Genomic DNA, 21,747 nt, shown 5'->3' with positions numbered 1-21,747 from the left:
CATACTATGAAGCCATTATATATTACCACTCCTGAAGACTAAAGAATGCCACTTATATTAGAGACATTTTTATTTAAAAGTGATAAAAGTTTTACTAAAGGTCTGCACAGAAATTTTGTACCCGAATAGCATTCCCTTTGAAGATACTTGCCTTTTATTCAATTAATTAATGTTATACAACTTATTTTCTGAAATACATCATCAGGAGGAAGACGTTTGCGAGGCAGACTGTGGATGCAGAGAATCAGAAATTGGACAGCCAGGTCCTTGGGGTGCGTGGGGTTCGTGTCGCGGAGGAGCTCGGTCTCGGACCCGGCAACTGATTCTGCCTGCACGACGAGCCTGCAGGACACCTTCTAGGTAAACTAAGAAATTCTTTCATTATGTTACTACCACTCATCTCATATAAAGGTAATATAATCTGATGTTAAAAGTTTTAAACTTTAAATGATCTCCGTAACACGAACCAAGTGACTATCATTAATAAATGATTAAAACATCAAACGCTGTTCATCTGAACTAATTTGTCATGTCTCTAACAAGCATGTTACTAATACATGTTACTGCACAGTACAGTATGACCATTCCTTTTTATGCTAAACTTACTACTTATTAGGAATTCAAAAAGAAAATCATACTGAGTATATGTCTGCTCGTATAGAAACGTCGTTTATTTATGCCATCGACTCAAATGACTCTTTGGAATAAGAAAGTAACCGATATTGCTCGAAAAGTAGAAAAGTTGAAGTAACAATCAACCGACCACATAACTTAAAACAGATAACCGATGCGAAAGACAGTTGTGACGCAATTAGGTCAAAGCGTTGTAGGACTACTCTCCGCTAAATGGAGCAATAATCTCAAATCCAATGAAGAGAGTCAGTACCTACCTTTAGTGAGTTTGGTTGAGTACAATACCTTTGGTGGATACAGGTGGCTTAGGACGGTTCCTTACGGCATTTTGTGAAGGCATAGGTTTAGAAGTGAACTATTAAACAGCTTACTTGATGATGATGTTGAAAGTAGAATCTGCAGACAAAGTTCAACCAAGTTCACACAACAGATTCGTGACGATTGAATGGGCGAACTGCACGAGCGACGCGGACGAGATCCCGGACCTGCTGGCAGTGGAGCCTCGCGGGGACAAGCCGCGCCGCGCCTGGCTCGAGCGAGACGTTTACCACGACGGATATATTGGTACCGCATACTACTAACGTACTTTTTTTTTAATTTAAATAATATTTGTTCATTTGAAATACAGTCCATTTGATGCAAATTTTGTTGAAATCCGTACAACCAATTATTTCCTTGAATTAACATTATCAGACTACAGGAAACAAGGCAGGGGGAGGCAGAGGTACCCATATTATACTACAAGTAGAAACAGAAGTACCCACCCTTCCGCCGCCAATCAGTTGTGCTTTCACAATTGAATTTCGGTTGGAAGTGTAGTATATGGCAGTATAATTAAGTTAGAATACCATAGTCCTGGATTGCAACACCCAAGAGTACCGTGGGTATCACAGTTTATTCTGTGATCTCCACACTGCTGTTTACGTCCATAGGCAACAGTTACCACCATCAAGTCTACCGTCAGCTTGTATCAATTCTGTATCATAAAAAAATATAAAATCAAGGTATTATCACAAAAGGATTTTTTATTTCATAAAATTTGTTTCTGCGATTTTTCTATATTTTAAATTTTTACTATTGACGTCGCTCTTTTCTTTTTAGAACAAAGTCTTAAATTTAGTACTATAAAAATATTGTAAATTTTTAATCCTTAAAATAGATTGTTATATCAATTTCGATTAAAAAATGCTTATTATTAAATTTGTTATTAAGTATATTTAAGTTGAATAAAAATTATTTATTATTATTATTATTAAAATATATTATTCCATAGAGGGCAGCACTTCAGTTTTGGCGGTAGTATGGACAGCGACAATCGTACTCAGCTTCTACGGAGCTTTTATGCTCTACCGTGGATTTATAAGGTATGATTCAAAATTGACTTTATTTGGCAATATAGGATTACGAGGGAAGGGACTAAGAACTCTATTGCTAACAATATACTTTAATATATTTTGACCTCCACGAGGTCTTCTCCAAAAACCAGGTGCTAAACCAGGATTACTATTTCATTTTCATCCCTTAAAAATTAATACGCAAAGTACATATTAGTCAGGGCCCAATCTAGAGGTGCTAACCGGGCAAATGCCTATAGTGGTAAAGTTAACTCACTGCAACTTCATATGGTCATTCATAGGCGGCAAGTATATATTTTGCTCGAAGTTATTGGTATTTAATCTTTGGAGACATTACAAGATTATTTGTGTTCATTTAATCTAAAAAAAAAAATTATAATTCAGTAATTACACATTACTAAACATTCTTACTGTTTAAAAAATTTTACTATCTTGATATTTTCTAAATAAATCAATGAAACGCGTATAGTTAATACAATTATGACTGGATATTCAAATAGATTCTTAACCACCACCATGAGAGATGAAAACAATTGAAATAATCCAAAACAGCTTTGTAAAATTTTTCCTGTGGAAATAATAATTTAAATTAAAAAATTAAAATTAAATGTATTTATTGGAAACATAAAAATTACAAAAGTAAGGTAGTGTACAATAACAGCCACATTAGTTAACTGTGTCGTGGCTGTCAACGTCCACCAAGCAACGTCCTCAAAGCAGAGGCACTAGCGTTCCAGTAGAATAAATAAAACTGTTAATTAAACAAAGAAAAAGCATGTACATGTAGCACATATGTGCCCAACATACATATAAACATGTAGACATTTAGTTTTACATTATATTATTATATTATATTAGTTTAGTTATATAGCATGCAAAGGAACTAGTATAAATTATATAGTATGTATAATTATATAGTATGTGGAAGTAAGTATGTGTGTGTGTGTGTGTGCGTGCGTGTGTGTGTGTGTGTGTGTGTGTGTGTGTGTGTGTGTGTGCGTGCGTGTGTGTGTGTGCGTGCGTGTGTGTGCGTGTGCGTGTGCGTGTGCGTGTGCGTGTGCGTGTGCGTGTGCGTGTGCGTGTGCGTGTGTGTGTGCGTGTGCGTGTGCGTGTGCGTGTGCGTGTGCGTGTGCGTGTGCGTGTGCGTGTGCGTGTGCGTGTGCGTGTGCGTGTGCGTGTGCGTGTGCGTGTGCGTGTGCGTGTGCGTGTGCGTGTGCGTGTGCGTGTGCGTGTGCGTGTGCGTGTGCGTGTGCGTGTGCGTGCGCGTGCGCGTGCGCGTGCGAGTGCGCGTGTGCGTGTGCGTGTGTATACTACAATACAATAACCCTGTTTCCAATATGATAGTAGATTGAAACTTTTATATTATCTGTGGATATAAACATTCAATGTTACATTGATTTCCAGGTGTCTCAGAAGTAGGAAAATGAGGTCCATCGCCAAAGTATAAATCAACAAGGAGACGTCTTCTGTGAGAAACTCATTCACCTGAACGGGCTGCCGTACTCAGGTTCTGTTATTCTGATTGAACAATACTGTTCCGTATTTTGTTGTCTATTTCAAATACTCTTTAATTGTATTATTCTTTGAAAAAAGAATTGTATGTGTTGTTTAATTATTGCTATTATCAAAATCTAAATGTTATCAATGCTAATTTGTTTTTAAGCCACCTTTACATGTGTGATTTTTACTCATGATTACCTCATTTACAATACAATTTATTGTAACCTAATTCACTTAAATACTTTTGTAATGTCAGTAAAAATTACAATATTAAAGGTGGTTTGGGACTAGTGATAAATGATCTCACTCAATCCTGTACCTTATTGTACCAATATACAGTATACTTGTAAACTTATATTCAATACAGCTTACCTAGACAAAGTGCATTTCTATTAGCGATATTGCTGGTAGATAAGTCCAAATAAGTACCTGTAGAAGTATTAAAAATAAAAAGTCGTAAAAGTGAGAAATGATTCACTCAGCCTTTTTTGGCGCTTTGGCCGATATCTGATTAATATTGTGGATATTTTTTTATTTATTTGAATAACTTTGTTGACGAATGAAAAATATGGGATACCACGTAATACACATTGTAGACACCATGTGTGAATTTAGTTTATAATTTACTATTTAATATGTGTTAGTTTATAAGCTCTATAAATGTTGATCAGTATTGTTAACAATTTGTTTACTTATCTAAAATTTCTTTGCCTTTCGTGGATAAGAATGTTGTTATTCTCAATCTTCGATAGTTAAATACACAATTTCCATTTTTATGCTGGCAATACCATTAATATATTAATATACTAGCGATTTCAGTTATAGAAATGTACCGACTCTATCTAGGAGGCAATGTCGTATCGTCAACGTGCTGAAATATTCTTAATCAGTGTCTATTAACATTTAGTTAGTGATGTAATATCAAATTTATAGCCAGCAAACAGTCTGTCCGCAGGAGTGCTTCCATGTTTTTACGACGTAATTACGCTAAATTAGACGGTTTTTATAACTTTTCCTTGCTAACGATCGGCCGCGTCGCTACGGCTTCGGATTGACAATATTAATACACGAATAGTATTAGCTACTTCGTTAACTTAGAACTGGAGGTCTGTTTGAATAATGTTAGGGTGTAGAGCCCCTAGTTGTTTCCGTTATGACAAGTCGTTGACTGTGACCAGGCAATGTGGGATAGCACAGAGCCGTCCATTTTATATGTCGTCTTCTGGAATTGACGATGACTAAGAGACTTCCAGGGCCTGATGTAGAGGGCAAATGCCCTGAGTGGTAAACTAAGTCACTGCGAATTAACATAGTCATTAATATAAAGGGCGGCATGAAGTAATTTTTGGCCTGAACGGCAAAAGAAGTGAATCAGGCCCTGGTATTTTCGACAGTTAAATTAATAAATTCAGTATCTACATGTCTGTTTAATATGATTTTTTAATGCTTTACCTAAAAGACATGCAAAAAGACTATTTTCATAATTTTATGTAACCTCCATACCTACTCAAAATATGAAGACTATTTTCAGAAAAGCTTTACTTATTTTCGTTAAGTTTTCGCACAAACAGTATTATTAATCCGCTATTTTGTATTAATTAATAATTACGCAATTTTTGTGTAGGTAATGACAGTTGTAGAGCTAAGTCGATGATTTGGTAGGAGGGGTGCAATGGACTGCCCAACTTTGAGATTTGTATGGAGCTTTATGCTCTAGCGACCAAGTAAGACGTGACACATCATACCACACATATCAGTGTTTAAATTAAAATTTCGACGTAATTAGACTAGATCGACTTCTGCAATAGTTTTCTTAATTTAGTCAGATTACATGGTAGATATTTGCATTGGCGTATTCATGATTAATTTTAATGGGGAGGCGAGGTTGGTCCTTTAAAAAAGTCGCATTATGTCCTTCAGACATGTCTTTGGACATAAAGTGTCCAAAGTCATGTTGAGGGGCAATGCCCACTCGAGCCCCCACGCCCTTCCCCTAAATACACCTCTGTGTATTTGATAGTACGTCTGACTATTGCAGAAGCTAGTCTAGTACAGTGCTTATATCATCCGAGTAGAGCTTTGGCGCACAAGAAATCTACCTACTTTATGAATAGTGTATAAGTGATAATTATAACTGATCATACCGTTTTGAGATAATAATCGTGTATAACACTTTTTGTAGGTTTTGCATTTAAGCCCATGTATTGTGACAAGTATCTATTTATAATGTGAGTGTGTTCTACTTTTCATCAACTTCTTTCGTATTCATACTCTCATGTTCCGTTCTCTCATACTTCAATAATTCTCTTTGATTCTATCATGATCTTAAATCATCATCATCGGTTATGTTTTTCTCATTGTTTATTATTTTACATCTTTATATAGTTTTAATATTATCATTACGTATTTAAACTGCTGAATTTCTGCCAATAATGATATGCTTTTTTTATTTATTTGTTAAACAGATTACAAACAGACACTTTAGACTTTTTGCATCAGCAATTGCCGTTTTTGCTGTATTGATTCGGTTGTTATATCGAAGCTTCAATGCTTCTTTGCATGTAAAAGATATTACAGCGTCAAACATAAAAACAAAATCACCAATCGTTAATGCTAAAAGTATAATGTCTACTCCTTTAAATATAAAGGAGTTTTTACGTTGAGATGAAGGATTTCATTGCAGATTACTCGAATAAATATTATAGCAACACACATACTAGTAGTGGAGAAATTTAACCAACACATGTTAACTAATTGGTACACAATAACAATTTAAAATATTGTAATGGACGACCGCATTATATATAGTATGGAAATGGAAATAAAAATTATGAACTCTTTTTATTTGCAAATAATTTAGATTTTTTTTATACTCTGGATAATTTTAATAATTATATGTTTATTTGTATTTTTCTCGAACTACTGTAATTCTTGTTCCATCCTATTGTTGAGTCCTCACTATGTTCTTGTAATACATATTCTGTGTACTTATCTATTACTTTAGTCTATACGACGATGTATTTGTAACCGTATTATGTCATTACGAGATATTGATGTGAAACATGATAGTTAAGGAATCGTGTTAGACAATACAATATTTGATATTTAATAAATTTGATTGTGTTTTTATAAATAAATTGTTTTATTTCACCCAATTTGGCCGTAACACGATAAACGCTCAATAGACTTTTTAAAACGAACGATAAATTTTAAATACTACCTGAATGATAATAAATTCTTAATCGTAGACCTAATTCTAACCCATTATTATTTCAGTCGTTAATTGTCCACTGTTGGACATAAGCCTTCCCCATAAGGGGAGTTTTGCCAGTGGTTGTTACACGGATTGGCAAGCGCAGTTAGGTTTTTAGAGATATTTTAAAATGATGTTGATGCTACTGCCCATCCCTCGCCCGCCCTAACACCTAACACCTTAGTCCATTAATGGCAACGCATGGGGGATATCATGGGCAAAACAGTATACCCTGTTATGTCCATGGTCCTGTTCATGTCTATAGGCGACGGTTAACACTTTCCATCAGGTGGGCCGTCAGCTTATTTGCCAATTCAAGTTGCATAAAAAAAACTCACGGTGTAGATAATAAAATAAATGGACAAATGGAAAAGGGACGAATGAAAATAATTGCTGTCGTTAATTACTTACGTATAAGTTCTAATTCCTTTCAATCTGTAAATCTTTTTTCGTAGAATTTTACTTTAAATTAATCAATTAGTCTATGTTCTAGTTTAGTACATAGTATTGCTATTAAATAATACGACTGACATTGTAAAATATGATTACGTACATATTTACTTACACAAAATTATATTCTTTATTCTTTCTTTATTCTTTATTGTACACAAAACATACTGGTAATTACAATTCATTATAAACATAATGTACAAAGGCGAGCTTATCTCTAATAAGAGATTTCTTCCAGCAAAACCTTTCCATGTTAATGTGTTATTTTATAAATAAAAATAGGCAGTCATACGATCTGCATATATTGCATAAACGCATAAGTTATGTATACACAAAGAATAATACAAACTACACATTATAAATTACATAAAATACCCTGTAAACATACACATATATTTACACAAACATACATATACACATACATATATATACACATATAAACATATATAAATATACATACACATATACATAATACGTCAGCATAGTGATAAGTAATGCTCTCTTAGACGACGCTTAAACATACCTATACTTGCCGATTCCCTTATTTCGGATGGCAGACTATTCCATAGTCGAATGGATATAACTGTAAAGGAATTCCCAAAAGCCTGAGTATGATGTGGTGGAGTTCTTAGAAGTAATCGTGTCTGAGGGCGAAGTGGTTTATCTCTTGAATATAAATATTCATAACGCTCGCGGAGATAACAAGGAATGGAGGGATTATGCAAGATATTGTAAAGAAGCGTCAGTATATGGACATTCAATCGAAAACGTGAAGGTAACCATTTCAATTCTTTTCGATATTTGGAGACATGATCAAACTTACGCAAACCATAAACGAAACGAATGCATAAATTTTGTAGACGGTCAATTTTAGAAAATAACTCTGAAGTGGCGTCAAGAAAACATACATCTGCATAATCCATAAGGGGAAATAATAATGTTTGGGCTAAATTGACCTTTGTTTTAATAGGTAGAAAATTTTGTAGACGTCTGAGTGAGTGAACAGTCGCATGTACTTTTTTACTTATCTGGTTTACGTGAGACGTCCAGGAAAGATTTCTGTCAAAAAGTACGCCCAGATTTTTAACGACATTTGTATATGATATTATTGTCCCCTCATACACCACAGGTGGAACAGTCATACGATCTAATAAATCTGTCATGTATCTGCTTCCGATAATAATAACTTGTGATTTTGTTGGATTCACTAATAGACCATATGCATTTGCCCATCTTGAAATGTTTACCAGATCATGATTAATCAAGTCTATAGCAGTACCGATATCACAAATGTCAAAAAACTGTACAGCTGCAAGTCATCTGCGTATAGATGGAAGTAGGATGAAAAACGTCCTGCCAAGGAATTAATGAAAATAGAAAATAGAAGTGGTGACAGGACGCCACCCTGTGGAACGCCGGCAACAAGACCACACCAGTCGGAGCTGGTTTCATCCGACCGAACACACTGCATACGCCCCACAAGATAAGAATTAAACCATGCTATTACCAGTGGAGATATATTAAGTGATTATAATGTTCTTTAACAATACAGTAATAATTTGACGATGTTTGTACATAGTAGATATTAAGTAAAATTGACGTAAAGGATCTTATAAGAGAAATAGAAGCGAAAACACTAATTTATAAAAAAATTACCTTACCTTACATATATTTATTATTACCTTACGTCTGTACGTTTGTTCCAACATAACGTAAAATTACTACACGAAATTAAATTCAATTTTATTCCTGAAAGTCTAACTTAAAAACTGGCGTCTTTATCTCGATACGCCATCTAGAAGTAGTACCTATATATTATTTTTCTGCTTATGAAATCCATGCATACAAACTAACGGCTAAAAAACTAGTTAGATTTTATTAATATTCTGTTATAAAATAAAATATACATACTTCGTCATTAAACCTATTCGTTTATTTGCAAATTCAAGATCAATTATGTCGTGCTCCCGGAAATCACTTTATCTGCGTTTTCAAGCTGGCCAGCACCTTCGGTTCATACTTCAGGTCGGCCAGGCCTCTTTGGACGATGGCGTTTACTCTCGCCGACCGGAGCTGCCGCCTGTACCGGGCCACATCTTTCTCTGACGCTGATAAGTTCTCCAAATTGTTGAGTAGCACCTGAAGTAATGTAATATAACATATATTACCTTATTATACTTAACTAAGATTTTCTTCAAAATACTCACTAAATCAATGTCACAGAGTACTTTGTATATATAGGAAAATCAATGTTAACAAAATTATTGTGAAACCAACTTGGGTTTCCCTATAGACGCCAAGATAGATAAATGGATTTTATTGTGAATATTGATTCTGAGACAAGCATCCATAAAAGCGGTAACTCAATTGTTCAGAACGCTGGTCCCAGCATAGTGAAAATGTGTAAATAAAAAAAGTATGAATTCAAATTCTGCCCGCACAATAGTATTTTTATCACATAATAATTATTGGACTATAAATTAAGTATATTTTCAATTATATTTCTAAATCTAAACTAATATTAAAAAAGGAAAGATTTTTTTGTATGTTTGTAATAAATAAACTCAAAAACCACTAATTTGATTTTAAAAAAATTCACTAATTAGAAGCTATATTATCAGCGAGTAAAACTGACTATATTTTGTTAAAAAAAAACAGACATAACCGGGACGAGTTGCTAGTTATTAATATTTTGTCATATGAGCAATTCTGACAGGCTTTGAATAAAACAACACTGATATTGACAACGTATTAGTGAAATTAAGAATATATTTTTATGACGTCAAATATTTAAAAAAAAACACGCAATAAGTATATTTATTTCAACAATAGAACAAATAATGAATATAGCATGTAAGCTGCTAAACACTAGCATAGGAGCACGCAGCCAACTCCCCTGCAGCTTTCTGTGCCTTTATCATCGTAGGTGAATTATAGGTGAACACGTCGGAACAATAATATTCTTTCAAAGTTTTCATATCCACGTTCAAAGGACTACTTTTATTATCACTACTTGAATATATTAAAGGAACTAATAAATCATAAAAAAGTTTTTGTTGATATTGGCCCAAATTAACGAAATTGGGACTTATTTGCGATAGTCTAAGGCACAATGAACTATGATCATTATAACTTAAACAAACGCCACTATATTCTGCTAAGGCGCGAATTATCTTCCAGTCGTGGCGTGCCATTCCCGGTGGTGTTATAGCCGGCATAGCGTACTGAGATCGACCTTCCATGTTTAAATAAAGTCCCCCAGATTCCGTGTAAGCACTACCGGGTAAAACGACGGCTGCATTTTCCGCGCCACGGTCTCCCTGAAATCCTATATAAATTACTCTACAATTTGTGGGTGGTGTCCAGTCATAAAATATCTCATCTGCCCCCAAAGATATCAATACATTTGGTGAGCATTTCTGGACGGCTTCGAGCGCACCTGGTTTCCAACCAGCCTCTAGAGCGCCACTGAAACTCGCCTCTCTTGTTATAATATTTAACACTTGCCAATTGTTTGATTTAGAAAAAGGCGCTAATTTGGTTAAGATACTCATTATTTCAGGTGCAATCGCAGTTTCTAATTGAGACACTCCTACAAATATAAGAGGTCTCTTAGCACCTTGCATAGCCTGACCAGCTTTAGCTAACGCTTCGACATTATCGCCTAAGTAATTCACGTAATAGTTGTAGTCGCATTTTGGACCAACGACATAAATATCGCATTCATTAAACATGTAAGCTTGACGAATTCTTGCATTCAATACGGGTGCTTCAAAACGCGGATTTGTGCCCACAAGTAAGATTTTATCTGCTAGAGCAACATCCCGCATGTTTACATTTAACGAGTATCCAGCACGTAAATCTATTCCTGCTATAGAGTAATACAATCCACGCTCTACATAAATGTGTTCTGATCCAAGAGTATTAAGTAGATCTTTAGCTGCTACAAGAGTTTCTACATTACAGTGTGGTCCCGCTATGGCCATCACATTGTCAGGACAAGTACATCTTATTAAATCTCCAGCTAATTTCAAAGCACAATGCCATTCAGTTTCGCATAAACAGCCTTGAGATCTGTACATTGGCGTTACTAATCTTTGCATTTCAAGTGAATCTATAGCCCATCTCCCCTTATCAGAAAGCCACTCTTGATTTATTTCATCGTGCTCTCTCGGCAAAACTCTAAGTAAACGATTAAATCGATAATTCAATACGATGTTAGTACCTGTCGCGTCAGTGACATCAATAGAATTTGTTGTTCTAACCTCCCAAGGACGAGCTTTAAACATATAAGGGATGGCTGTTAGTGCACCGACAGGGCATAAATCAATGATGTTCCCTGATAGTTCAGACAGAAATATTTTATCAACATAAGTTCCGACAAGCATATCTGTGCCACGACCTGTGGTGCCTAAAACATCTAAGCCGCAGATTTGAGAAGCGAATCTTATGCATCTAGTGCAATGAATACAGCGAGTCATCTCGGTACGTATAAGTGGCCCTAAATTCTTATCTTCTACCGCCCGTTTACCTTGAAAATGAATATCTGTAAACCTGGAACGATCATTGCCAAACTTCATTGATAAATCTTGAAGGTCGCATTCGCCTCCTTGATCACATATCGGACAATCTAGTGGATGATTAATTAAAATAAATTCTAAAACACCTTCTTGTGCCACTAGGGTTGCCTTCGAATTAGATCTTATATTCATACCTTTAGCTACTGGTGTGGCACAAGCTACTTGAGGCTTTATCAAGCCCTCAATCTCAACGAGACACATTCGACAATTTCCAGCGATAGAAAGTCTTTCGTGGTAGCAGAAAGTAGGTAACGTGACACGTTCACGACGTAAGGCTTGAAGTACTGTGAAATATTTAGGAACAAAAACAGATTTTCCATTTATAAATACTTCTACATCATTACTTCCGCTATTATTATATCTTTTCTGTATTTTTGGTAATAAATTGCGGCATTTCAATATATTACAAGATGCTCTAAACATGATATATTTAACACTTTTTTAATATTGTTTGTGGCTTTTCTCATCACTCATTGAGACAGACATCTAAATAATGTCAATAATAGAAAAAAACAACGGTAAATTTGTTCCAACCTATTTCATTAAATATCATTTTTTTAAATCATATCAATATAAAAAACTGCTAGTATAATAAAATTATAACTAGACGATTTATATACTAAAAATTAGATATTTAAAATCCACGCGTACGAAGTAATAGGTAAAAAGCTAGTTTTTAACAATAAAATCTACTTTGCTCAGTTCATCTATGTACCTCCAGAGATATTATATTATAGTAATTTATCTCCCACACATTTTCTCATGCCATTCAGTGACAATTTTTAAAAATCCTTCCAATTTACCTCAAATAAATTACTGTATACCCATTATTTCTAGAATCTATCATGCAAACATGGTTTTTATAATTATATAACATAAAAATCTATTAAATCTACATCTTGGGTGAATTCTCAGATAAGTTACTACATATTCAATATCTCTAGGTAAATTAATCTAAAAACCCCTTAAATATAACGTAGATATTATCCTTAATCTATGGGATAAATAATGCATATATATAATAAATGGATGGAGGATCAGTGGATGCAGGTGGCTTAGGACCGTTCTTTATGGCAGTCTATGAGGAAGGCTTATGTCCAGCAGTGGACGGATAATGCCTGAAATGATGATGACATATATTAACATTGTATAGTTTACCTGATGTATAGAATCAATCAGTTGCACTAAAGCTTCCTTAAATTGTACAAAAATTTCAGTCGCGCGTTGATATCTAAAAAAAAACATATAATTAGCATATAATTGCATAGCTTCATAGAGCTTCCAGCAGTTACATCACACATAATTTTATATTAGATTATCTCTATTAAATATAATAAAATGAAAGAGTTTGTTTGTTTATATTATATAAACAGAATAATCTCTGAAAATACATAGAATTTAACAAAAAATGTTCTTGCATTTGATAGCTAATTTCTTGAGGAAAGTTATGAAGCATAGGCGAAACCGCGGATACAAAGAGTATGTAATAAATGGAAAAAAACTTATGTTGAAAATTCGGATTAAAGTTTTACCACTGTTTAAAACGACCGTCTTACTTGTGATCATGTAAAGTGTCAGTGAATGCGTAGTCCAGGGCGAGCCTGAGGGTCCGCGCTGCTCGTGGGGCAGCAGGGGCAGCGAGCACGCGGCGTGCTCCCCGCTCCAGGCAGCGCGCCTGCACCAGCAGCCGGCACGACTCCGCGCACGCACTCGTGCGCTCCCACCCGCTTCTACTTCCCCCCCATACAAAAACACCCTTAGTTGCTTTTTTCAATGAGTTAAAAATGAGGACGACCTTCGTTATCAGTATACACTGACGGGATAACAAAGAGATACGATAGCTAATTGAAGATGAAGACGGGTCAGTGAGCCCATCATTAAGAATTTCCGAGGAATTAATAACGATGATTATATGACTAGGAAGGATTGTGTGGAAGTCGACCCAAGAGCGAGTCACATAGTTTACGAAGGTATGGTCGCTGCGAGTACTTTGCGGCTATCTACTTGCAGTTACTAATGGAGGTACAAACATCCGTATTTCTGTTTGGAAGTCACTATATTTTTAAAATTGACCAAGGAATTGTGTAGAAAACAGACTGGATCCCTGTTCATCCCAAATATGCTCATTAATAGCAACACATGAGAGGTACCATAGACTTCAAAGTATATACAATTCTCGCAATTTATTCTATGGGAAATCGTGAAACACTAAGAGAAAAATTTAAAGAAGCAAATATTCTCACCGTAGTTTCACAATATTATATATATACGCATTTTATATACTCGCAAGAATCTTCAATTGTTTCCTAAAAACAGCGATCTCGGTAACCTCAACACTAGATACAGGGGGAAATGGGATTGTTAGCAATGGAGTTTGACAGCCCCATTGCTAGCAATATGCCTTATTAGGTCGACCTCCACGTGGTTCCCCCTGGAAACCATTGTGAAAAATTCGTGTTGAATTCGTCACAATGAGCTAACTGACCTACTTCATCCTTCACTGGTGCCCCGCCGGTATAAACCGATAGCGCGGGTGGGATTACCTTTCCATTATCATTCATTAAAAAAAAAACAGTAGATACAAATAAAAACTCACTGTTCCCAAGTATCCTTTAGAAAAAGTGATGTCTTTTGTGGGAATAGGAAGTAAATGTTACAATAAGATTCCGAAGGATATTTTGGGTCTACCGTTTAATAAATTTAAAACTGTTATTAATAAACACTTATTGAACAAAGCCTTAACAAAAAATAAAATTAAAAGACAACTTTCCGAACCCGGTCTTACAAAAACATTACGATTTAAAAATGCTTGTAAACAAGTCTATCTGAATAAAGATGATTTTTATTTGAATTCTACTATATCCATGCTTTATATCTATAGACGATGATTAGGTACCACTTGTCATTAAATGGGCCGGCAGCTTGTGCCATTCAAAGTTATGTAAAAAAATTAACCAATGTAAATTTTACTTACTTGCCAACTGAAGTAAGCTTCCATGATGGAAGTGCATCATCCAACAACCGGACAGCGGCGTGAGAGTACTCGGCGGCAGCTCGTAAACGCACGCTTACAGACGCGAGCGCATCCCGAAGACCTCGGGCGCGAGTCAACTCGTTCTCTAGCGGCGTGCCCGGTCGCAAACTATCTCCCCATATACTTTCTACGACATTATCGCGTGTGTTATATAAAGTACCCTTTCAAAAATACCTTTTGCAGGGGCAATAATGAAAAAGTAATTTTATTAATTTATTTCAAATATATTAAATATTGCAAAACCTTATATGTAAGAAATAATGTATGTGTACCTGAAAGTGGGGTACCTACTCTGTTCTAATACCATTTTTGCTACCAAACAACTAGACGTGGCTACTTCTCAGTTTATGTAGTGCGATAGTACAGTGTAATTATAGAGTACATAATATCTCAATCCCCTGGAATGTCAACGCATGGGACTGGGCCTTTAGTTCCTTGAATATGATTCAAGGAACTTTCCATGCCTATTGACATTGCCACTTCCCATCAGTGTGTCATCAGCTTGTTTGCAATTTTGAGCTGCGGAAAAAGAAATTGAACTAAAAATTTAGTTTTCCATCTCATACTCACCAAGTAATTGTTGTAACTGCGCGTACAGCGAACGTATGCGTAATATCTGTGCGTGCAATACACGGCGCTCGCGTTGCAACTCGCTGTGACGTAACTTCAACCAACTCAGCTCGAGCCGACGCATCTCCTAGTGGTGAATCGTATTAATAGCTTATTTTAATATTATTTATATATTAGATATCTTTAAAGACGACAATGGATATTGATAATTTAACTCACCCAGAAGAGGACTTCCAGGGAAAGTCGAAACAATTGTTGGAAACAACAAACATAATAAATTCGTTAAATTCCCAATATCCATTATCGTATATTAAAAATGTGCATAAGTTTCAATATATCTGCCTTATGGTCCTGGCACATAGCCACCCCTTCCATTCCCGTGGATGTCGCAAGAGGCGACTAGCAGTCGATGCACAGCCTATTTCAGAATCAGTTTCCATGAGCCGATTTCCATGACCGATCCAAAATTAAATAATTTTAGATCCATTAGTGCTAATTTTATTAAAATAGAAGTCGGGTGTCTTGTGTAAATAAATTCTGAGAAATTTCAGTCGATTCTTCTTTGTGAAACACAAAGTTTAAATTATATATATATATTTTTTATAACTAAATAATTCTTACCTTTCTATTTACGTTTGCGACGAAATCTTCATTCTCGGAGGCCAACATGGGACGTCTGTAAAGATCTAGACTTACAAACAACTGAAATACAAATTCATACATTTTATTGTACACCACGTTTCCACACAATGTAATATACATGACTACATAAGTATTTTTTATTTATTCCGAATTGAAATGAGAAATACGGCCCGATGAGATAGGCCTTCTACTCTTTAAAATAGTCCAAATAATATACGCAACATACATCCGACTTCCAAATATAATCCTGACATAAAAAATTTACAACAGTTGAGAGCGCAAATCATTTAAGAAAATACTCAGTACTGCAAAAATGGATTTCGCTGTACAACGTGTATACCTATATGTAGTTTATAAAAGTATGTACGTATATTACTATCTGCACTATTTTTTTTTTAATTCCCAAAACAAAGCCGCGAGCAAAACCACAAGAAACAATTAACATATGTTACCTGATGAATAGTCTTCGCATACGCATCTTGTGTAATTGTTGCGGGCTTAGTATTTTCTTCAAATGTGTTAATTTCCTGAACAAACCGATAATATATGATTTATATTAAATGCAAATGGAAACACTAGAGGGAGACTTTGTACAAAAGTCGATTGCTTGGGTACCTCAGTCCCATTCGTGTTTATACCGTGGAGCAGTTGTGTTTGCATGGCTGTGTTTCGGTTTGAAGGGTAGGATATAGCGTGAATTTACTGGGTACAGAGGAATAACACCTGAGTCCTCAGGAATGGCAACGCATGAGGGATATCATGGGTGAAACAGTATACTATGTTATGTCCATGGTACTGCTCATGTCTATAGGCGACTGTTACCACTTTCTATCAGATGGGCCGTCAGCTTGTTTGCCATTCTAAGTTGTATAAAAAAGAAAGAAAATTTGATTATTATTTTTTCACCACCTGATGGAAAGGAAATAAGCTAGATATTTGTATAAGAACAGGGAAGTGGTAACCGTTATTTACTTATAGATATGACCAGCACTAGAAACACCACAGAATTTATTATGATACCCATCGTGCCCCTCATGTGTTGCCATTCCTGACGACTCAACTAATCGCTATGAAATTTGATATACATATATAATACTATACTGCATGGGAATTTATCCCAATCAGTTTTTTTTTTATGCGACTTAGAATCGCAAACAAGCTGACGGTCCACCCGGTGGAAAGTGGTAACCGTCGCCTATAGACATGGACATAACAGAGTATGCTGTGTTGTCCGTGATACCCTCCATGTGTTACCTTTCCTGAAGACTAAGGTATTATGCTTCTGTACCCTACAATTTTATTGCCATATTTCACTCTTCAAATCAAAACACAGCCATGCAAACACAACTGTTTCATTGCAGAAATACATGGGACAGAGGTACCCAAGTAGATAGTTTTTGTATAGTCTCCCTCCATACATACCAAACCTTATGATATTTTCTACATGACAACCATGAGTGTATCGTGTATAATTCCTATGTCTGACCTGCTGCAAACTGTCCATCTCGGCTGTGATTACTGCCAGCCTTGCTGCAGGAAATGCCTTCTCGCTCTTAGCAATCTCGTCGTCCAACCTTACCAGAGCCGCCGCCACCGTCTCTCCTTTCACCGCTGCTCTGTCCCACGACACTTGCTGGATTATTGTGAGAAATAAATTATTCTACGTGAACAAATCGAATTTTACGCTATTCTATTTCTTTCTAATTAATGATATACTGTGATCGGAAGAAAGAAACAAGAGTTTTCGAAATCAACATGCATGAAATGAGTATAAATTGTGAAAACTATGTGCATAAAACAACATTTGTATGTAAGGAAAAAAGCAAAATTTATTTGTTTAGGTTTTAACACTCGGTTCTCTTAGGGCCTATTCCCTATTATACGTCTATACATATTTGACAGACTGTACCAACCTAAAGTTATCTGGTTCCCATCTAAGGAAGAGGAACAAAATTTTCAGCTATGAATAAAAATTTGTTTAAAAATACATATCATTATCATCATATCAGCCGTTAACTGTCCACTGCTGAACACAGGCCTCCCACAATTGAGGGGTTTTGCCAGTAGTTACTACGCTTGGCCGAAAGGTTGACAACCACAGTTAGCCATTAATAATGTTTTAAGAAAAGCACTGACAATTAAATTTCCTTAGTTGCCTCTTACGACACCCACGGGAAAAGAAAAAGTGGCATTAGAGCATTATTAAGTAACAGAACCCCATAAACACACGATATTTTTGGGTTTCTGTATGTAATTGTGATTCCCGAGTCCGTTAATTCCTTCTTTTGACGTTTAAATAGCATATTTTTATTTTATTATTATTATTATTAATAATAATTTTAAGACTGTAAACCGTAACCATCCATGAGGTGACTGTGTGGCTTACACGATGTTGTCATTGCTGTTACACTAAGTAATAAACTGCCCTAGCCTATGCTGAAATCTGACTACGTAATAATTTATATTTTTTCTGTATAAATGCATTTGGTTGCAAATAAAAGATCTATTTAATATCTTAATAAATGTCAAATCCATACAAAAAGATACTGTAAACGTAAATAAGAGACTAAATAATTTATTTGGCATTTAAAATGCGTTTTAAAGTCACGAGGTCAAGGTTACTTACAGTAGGAGCTGTCGAAACGCTAATCCTCTGGGAGCTCGCCATGCACCCCATTCCACTACCATCACACATAAGGACTATACACGCAGCGACTAACAGTTGTCCCCAAAATACTACCCCTTTATAATGGTGCCAAATGTGCCAAGGTTACTACGGAATGTTCAGAAAATGAATCACTTTCCATTGAATGGAACCGTTTTGTTTGAACAATACGACAATACGGGAGAGCTCGGAGCGGTACCGCGGCCTGTTGTTGATTTTTTAAATCTATTATATTTATGTACATGGAGGTATAAAGAACAAATAAACACCTCATTATTAAACAACATATTTTTGATGTTCCGTATACTTTTTCTATACAACAGAAGTGGCAATTAAGTGTAAGATTTGTCTGATATAACACTAAGGCCTATGTACGTCTATAACAGCAGAGAACTCTTTAATTCTTGTTTTTTAATCCCTTGTCTTATAAAGATCTAGATTTTTTTTGGTAAATAAAAATGGAATGGTAACCCCACCTGCACTATCGATATACGCTGGTGTGTAACTAGAAACATTATAGGTGAAGACGAATTCCAAAACAATTAACATTGATAGTTTCCAGGTGGAACTGCGTGAAGATCTATTTGATAGGGTGTATTGCTAGCAATGAAGTTGTTGGACCTCATAAACGAGTACCTACCCACAATACCTTTCCACTACAACTGTCTATTGGACTCTTCAGTCATTATATATATTTTTTCTAATATATATATATATTTTATGGTTAGTAATGGAATGGTAACCCCACCCGAGCTATCGGTATACACTGGCGGGGCACCAGTGAAGGATGATAGGTGAGAATGAAGTAGATCAATTAGCCCATCGTGACGAATTTAACAGGAATTGTTCACGATGGTTTCCAGGGGGAACCACATGGAGGTCGACCTAATAGGGTATATTGCTAGCAATAGGGTTGTCAATGTCCATTGCTAACAATCCCTTTCCCCCTATTTTTTCTAATATAATATGAAGTAATAACTATACTATGAAGTAAGTACTCAGTAATATCGGTCGTAAAGTAAAGAGAAGTTTGTACTCATATGGACTACACGTCCATACCAGCAATTCCCAACAATCTTAGAACCAACAGTATATATACCATTTCATATCAACTTCATGTGGTTCCCTCTGGAAACAATTGTTGTCAAATCCTAGTGATATCTTTATGATAAGTCGTCATTTGACTTCAGTCAAATGACCTGAACTAATCTTTTATCGGTACCTACTTGCCAGTATAAACCAACACAACTGAGATTATCATTCAGTTTTCATCATTAAAGAAATACATATATACATATCTGTCACGCCTGTCTCCCATTAGGGTAGGCAGAAACAATGGAACGCCAAATGCTTCGATTCAAACAAACCTCTTTCGCTTCTTCCACATTCATCAATCTTTTCATACATGCTCGCCGGTTACGGGTACATTTAATTTGGCCCTCCTTCAGCACGTCGTCTATTTAATCAACATACGTCCGTCTAGAGCGGCCCCTACCGACATCTCCATTCATTCTTACTCCATAAATCTCTTTCGTAATTCTTCTTTTATCCATCCTCTCCAAATAACCTATCCAACGCGACATTCCTTTTTCGATTTTTGTCACTACATCGTCTTTCAGTCCACACTTCTCTCTAATCACACTTCTTACTTTATCTTTTAATGTAATAAAATTAAAGAAATATCAGGTATTAATATTACTTAGTACATAGTATATTAAAAAAAAAAAATTATATTCACCAGACGGAGACTTTGTACAAAAGTCGTTTGCTTGGGCATCTTCTCTGTCCCATTCGTGTTTCTACCGTAAAGCAGTTGTGTTTGCATGGCTATATTTCGGTTTGAAGAGTGGGATATGGCAGTGAATTTACAGGGTACAGAGAAGGTACTTAAGTCCTCAGAAATGGCAACGCATGTGGGATATCATGGGCGAAACAGTATACTTTGTTATGTCCATGGTACTATTAATGTCTATAGGCGACGGTTACAGTTTCTATCAAGCGGGAGGACAGCTAGTTTGCCATTCTAAATTGCATAAAAAATATATTACGTAGTACCTAGTATATTAAAAAATTCTATTTATATCTGCAATCTCGACACGACCTTTTCAAAACGATTTTAGGTGTAAACTCTTAATTATTTCTAAGGACATTGATTTTCAAGTTTATAATAAAACAAAGTACTCTAATTTGGTAATCAAACATATCAGTTACAAGGCAATAAAATTAAAACACCTTTTATATATTATACTTAAATATTCTTACATCAACGTAGCATCGTTATAATTAGTCACTATCACGACACGTCACTATTGGCTTTTGGCACGAAATGTTACATGACACCCGTAGTCAGTGCAAGCAAGCTCGAAGCCAATGCGTCCATAATGCCAAAGTTACTGACTAACCAATTGATAACATTTGATGATAAATGTCTTTTATGTTTTATATCCACCTGCTACTTTTTTAAAGGTTAGTAATAGAATGGTAACAGTAATTACTTTTACCAATCTATCACCAGCCTTTGACCAATGAGGAATAGTAGGTAGGTTGGAAGCAGGTCAGTTAACCTATCATGACAAATTCCACAAAAATTAACCACGATGGTTTCAAAGGAAAACCGCGCGACTGCTTCTGTTCAGTTCTACCTGGTGATAAGTTATGAGCATATTTCGTATTCCTAAAAGAGACGCGGCGATAACATAATAGTATATAAAAAAAGGTACTCTGCATCGTATTAGAAAGTTCTGTGCTATTTAATTTTATTATTTATTTATTAAGTCTGTAGGCCAGGTTTAATCATATATGCAAATAATTTAATTTAAATTAGGATTCATTTTTATTAAATTAAACCTTTTGTACAAGCAGCACTTACTATATTTTACAGTAAGTATGGAGGGAAACTTATTGATCCGAAACAGTGTTATCTCCCTGTATACTTTTTTAGACGTTGTCAATTTTCATGAGATCAAACTTAGAACATCAATATTCTCATCGACTGATTTAGGACTTCCAAATCTGTATATATTTAAAAAAAAAAATGTTTCCCAAGATCAGATAACTTACTTTTT

At 35.4% G+C, this 21,747-nt stretch overlaps 3 protein-coding genes across 4 annotated transcripts in view; 1 reads left to right on the top strand and 2 right to left on the bottom strand.

Moving 5' to 3' along the window:
* The window catches only part of LOC113517946 (thrombospondin type-1 domain-containing protein 7A-like), a 127,254-nt gene extending 120,613 nt beyond the window's left edge, over positions 1-6,641 (top strand). The window contains exons 26-29 of the mRNA XM_052903434.1: positions 206-360; positions 1,064-1,197; positions 1,907-1,997; positions 3,393-6,641. Of these exons, the coding sequence (XP_052759394.1) occupies positions 206-360; positions 1,064-1,197; positions 1,907-1,997; positions 3,393-3,435 (423 nt within the window). The 3' untranslated portion in view covers positions 3,436-6,641. The remainder of the gene's footprint in view (positions 1-205; positions 361-1,063; positions 1,198-1,906; positions 1,998-3,392) is intronic.
* A 2,053-nt stretch (positions 6,642-8,694) lies between these two features.
* Positions 8,695-18,866, bottom strand: LOC113520046 (uncharacterized). Of its 2 annotated transcripts, none has more exons than XM_052903543.1 (9): positions 18,644-18,866; positions 17,504-17,650; positions 16,470-16,544; positions 15,997-16,077; positions 15,376-15,502; positions 14,746-14,932; positions 13,328-13,504; positions 12,930-13,002; positions 8,695-9,330 (listed from the first exon to the last, which is right to left on the bottom strand). In XM_052903543.1, the coding sequence occupies exons 1-9, from the start codon at positions 18,710-18,712 to the stop codon at positions 9,166-9,168; spliced, it is 1,101 nt and encodes a 366-aa protein (XP_052759503.1). In that variant the 5' UTR covers positions 18,713-18,866; the 3' UTR covers positions 8,695-9,165. The 2 variants fall into 2 exon arrangements, with proteins under 2 accessions (XP_052759503.1, XP_052759505.1); XM_052903545.1 differs by having other exon boundaries at positions 13,328-13,501.
* LOC128202614 (NADH-ubiquinone oxidoreductase 75 kDa subunit, mitochondrial-like) lies at positions 9,721-12,229 on the bottom strand. Its single transcript, XM_052903542.1, has one exon. The coding sequence runs from the start codon at positions 12,192-12,194 to the stop codon at positions 10,053-10,055; it is 2,142 nt and encodes a 713-aa protein (XP_052759502.1). The 5' UTR covers positions 12,195-12,229; the 3' UTR covers positions 9,721-10,052.
* Positions 18,867-21,747: the final 2,881 nt, after the last annotated feature.

Source organism: Galleria mellonella, unplaced genomic scaffold, assembly GCF_026898425.1.
Source record: "Galleria mellonella isolate WM207_F2 unplaced genomic scaffold, CSIRO_AGI_GalMel_v1 utg139, whole genome shotgun sequence".
NCBI classification, from domain to species: domain Eukaryota; kingdom Metazoa; phylum Arthropoda; class Insecta; order Lepidoptera; family Pyralidae; genus Galleria; species Galleria mellonella.
Note: the sequence above shows the minus strand (reverse complement) of the source record. Positions and strands in the feature narration are given on the sequence as shown.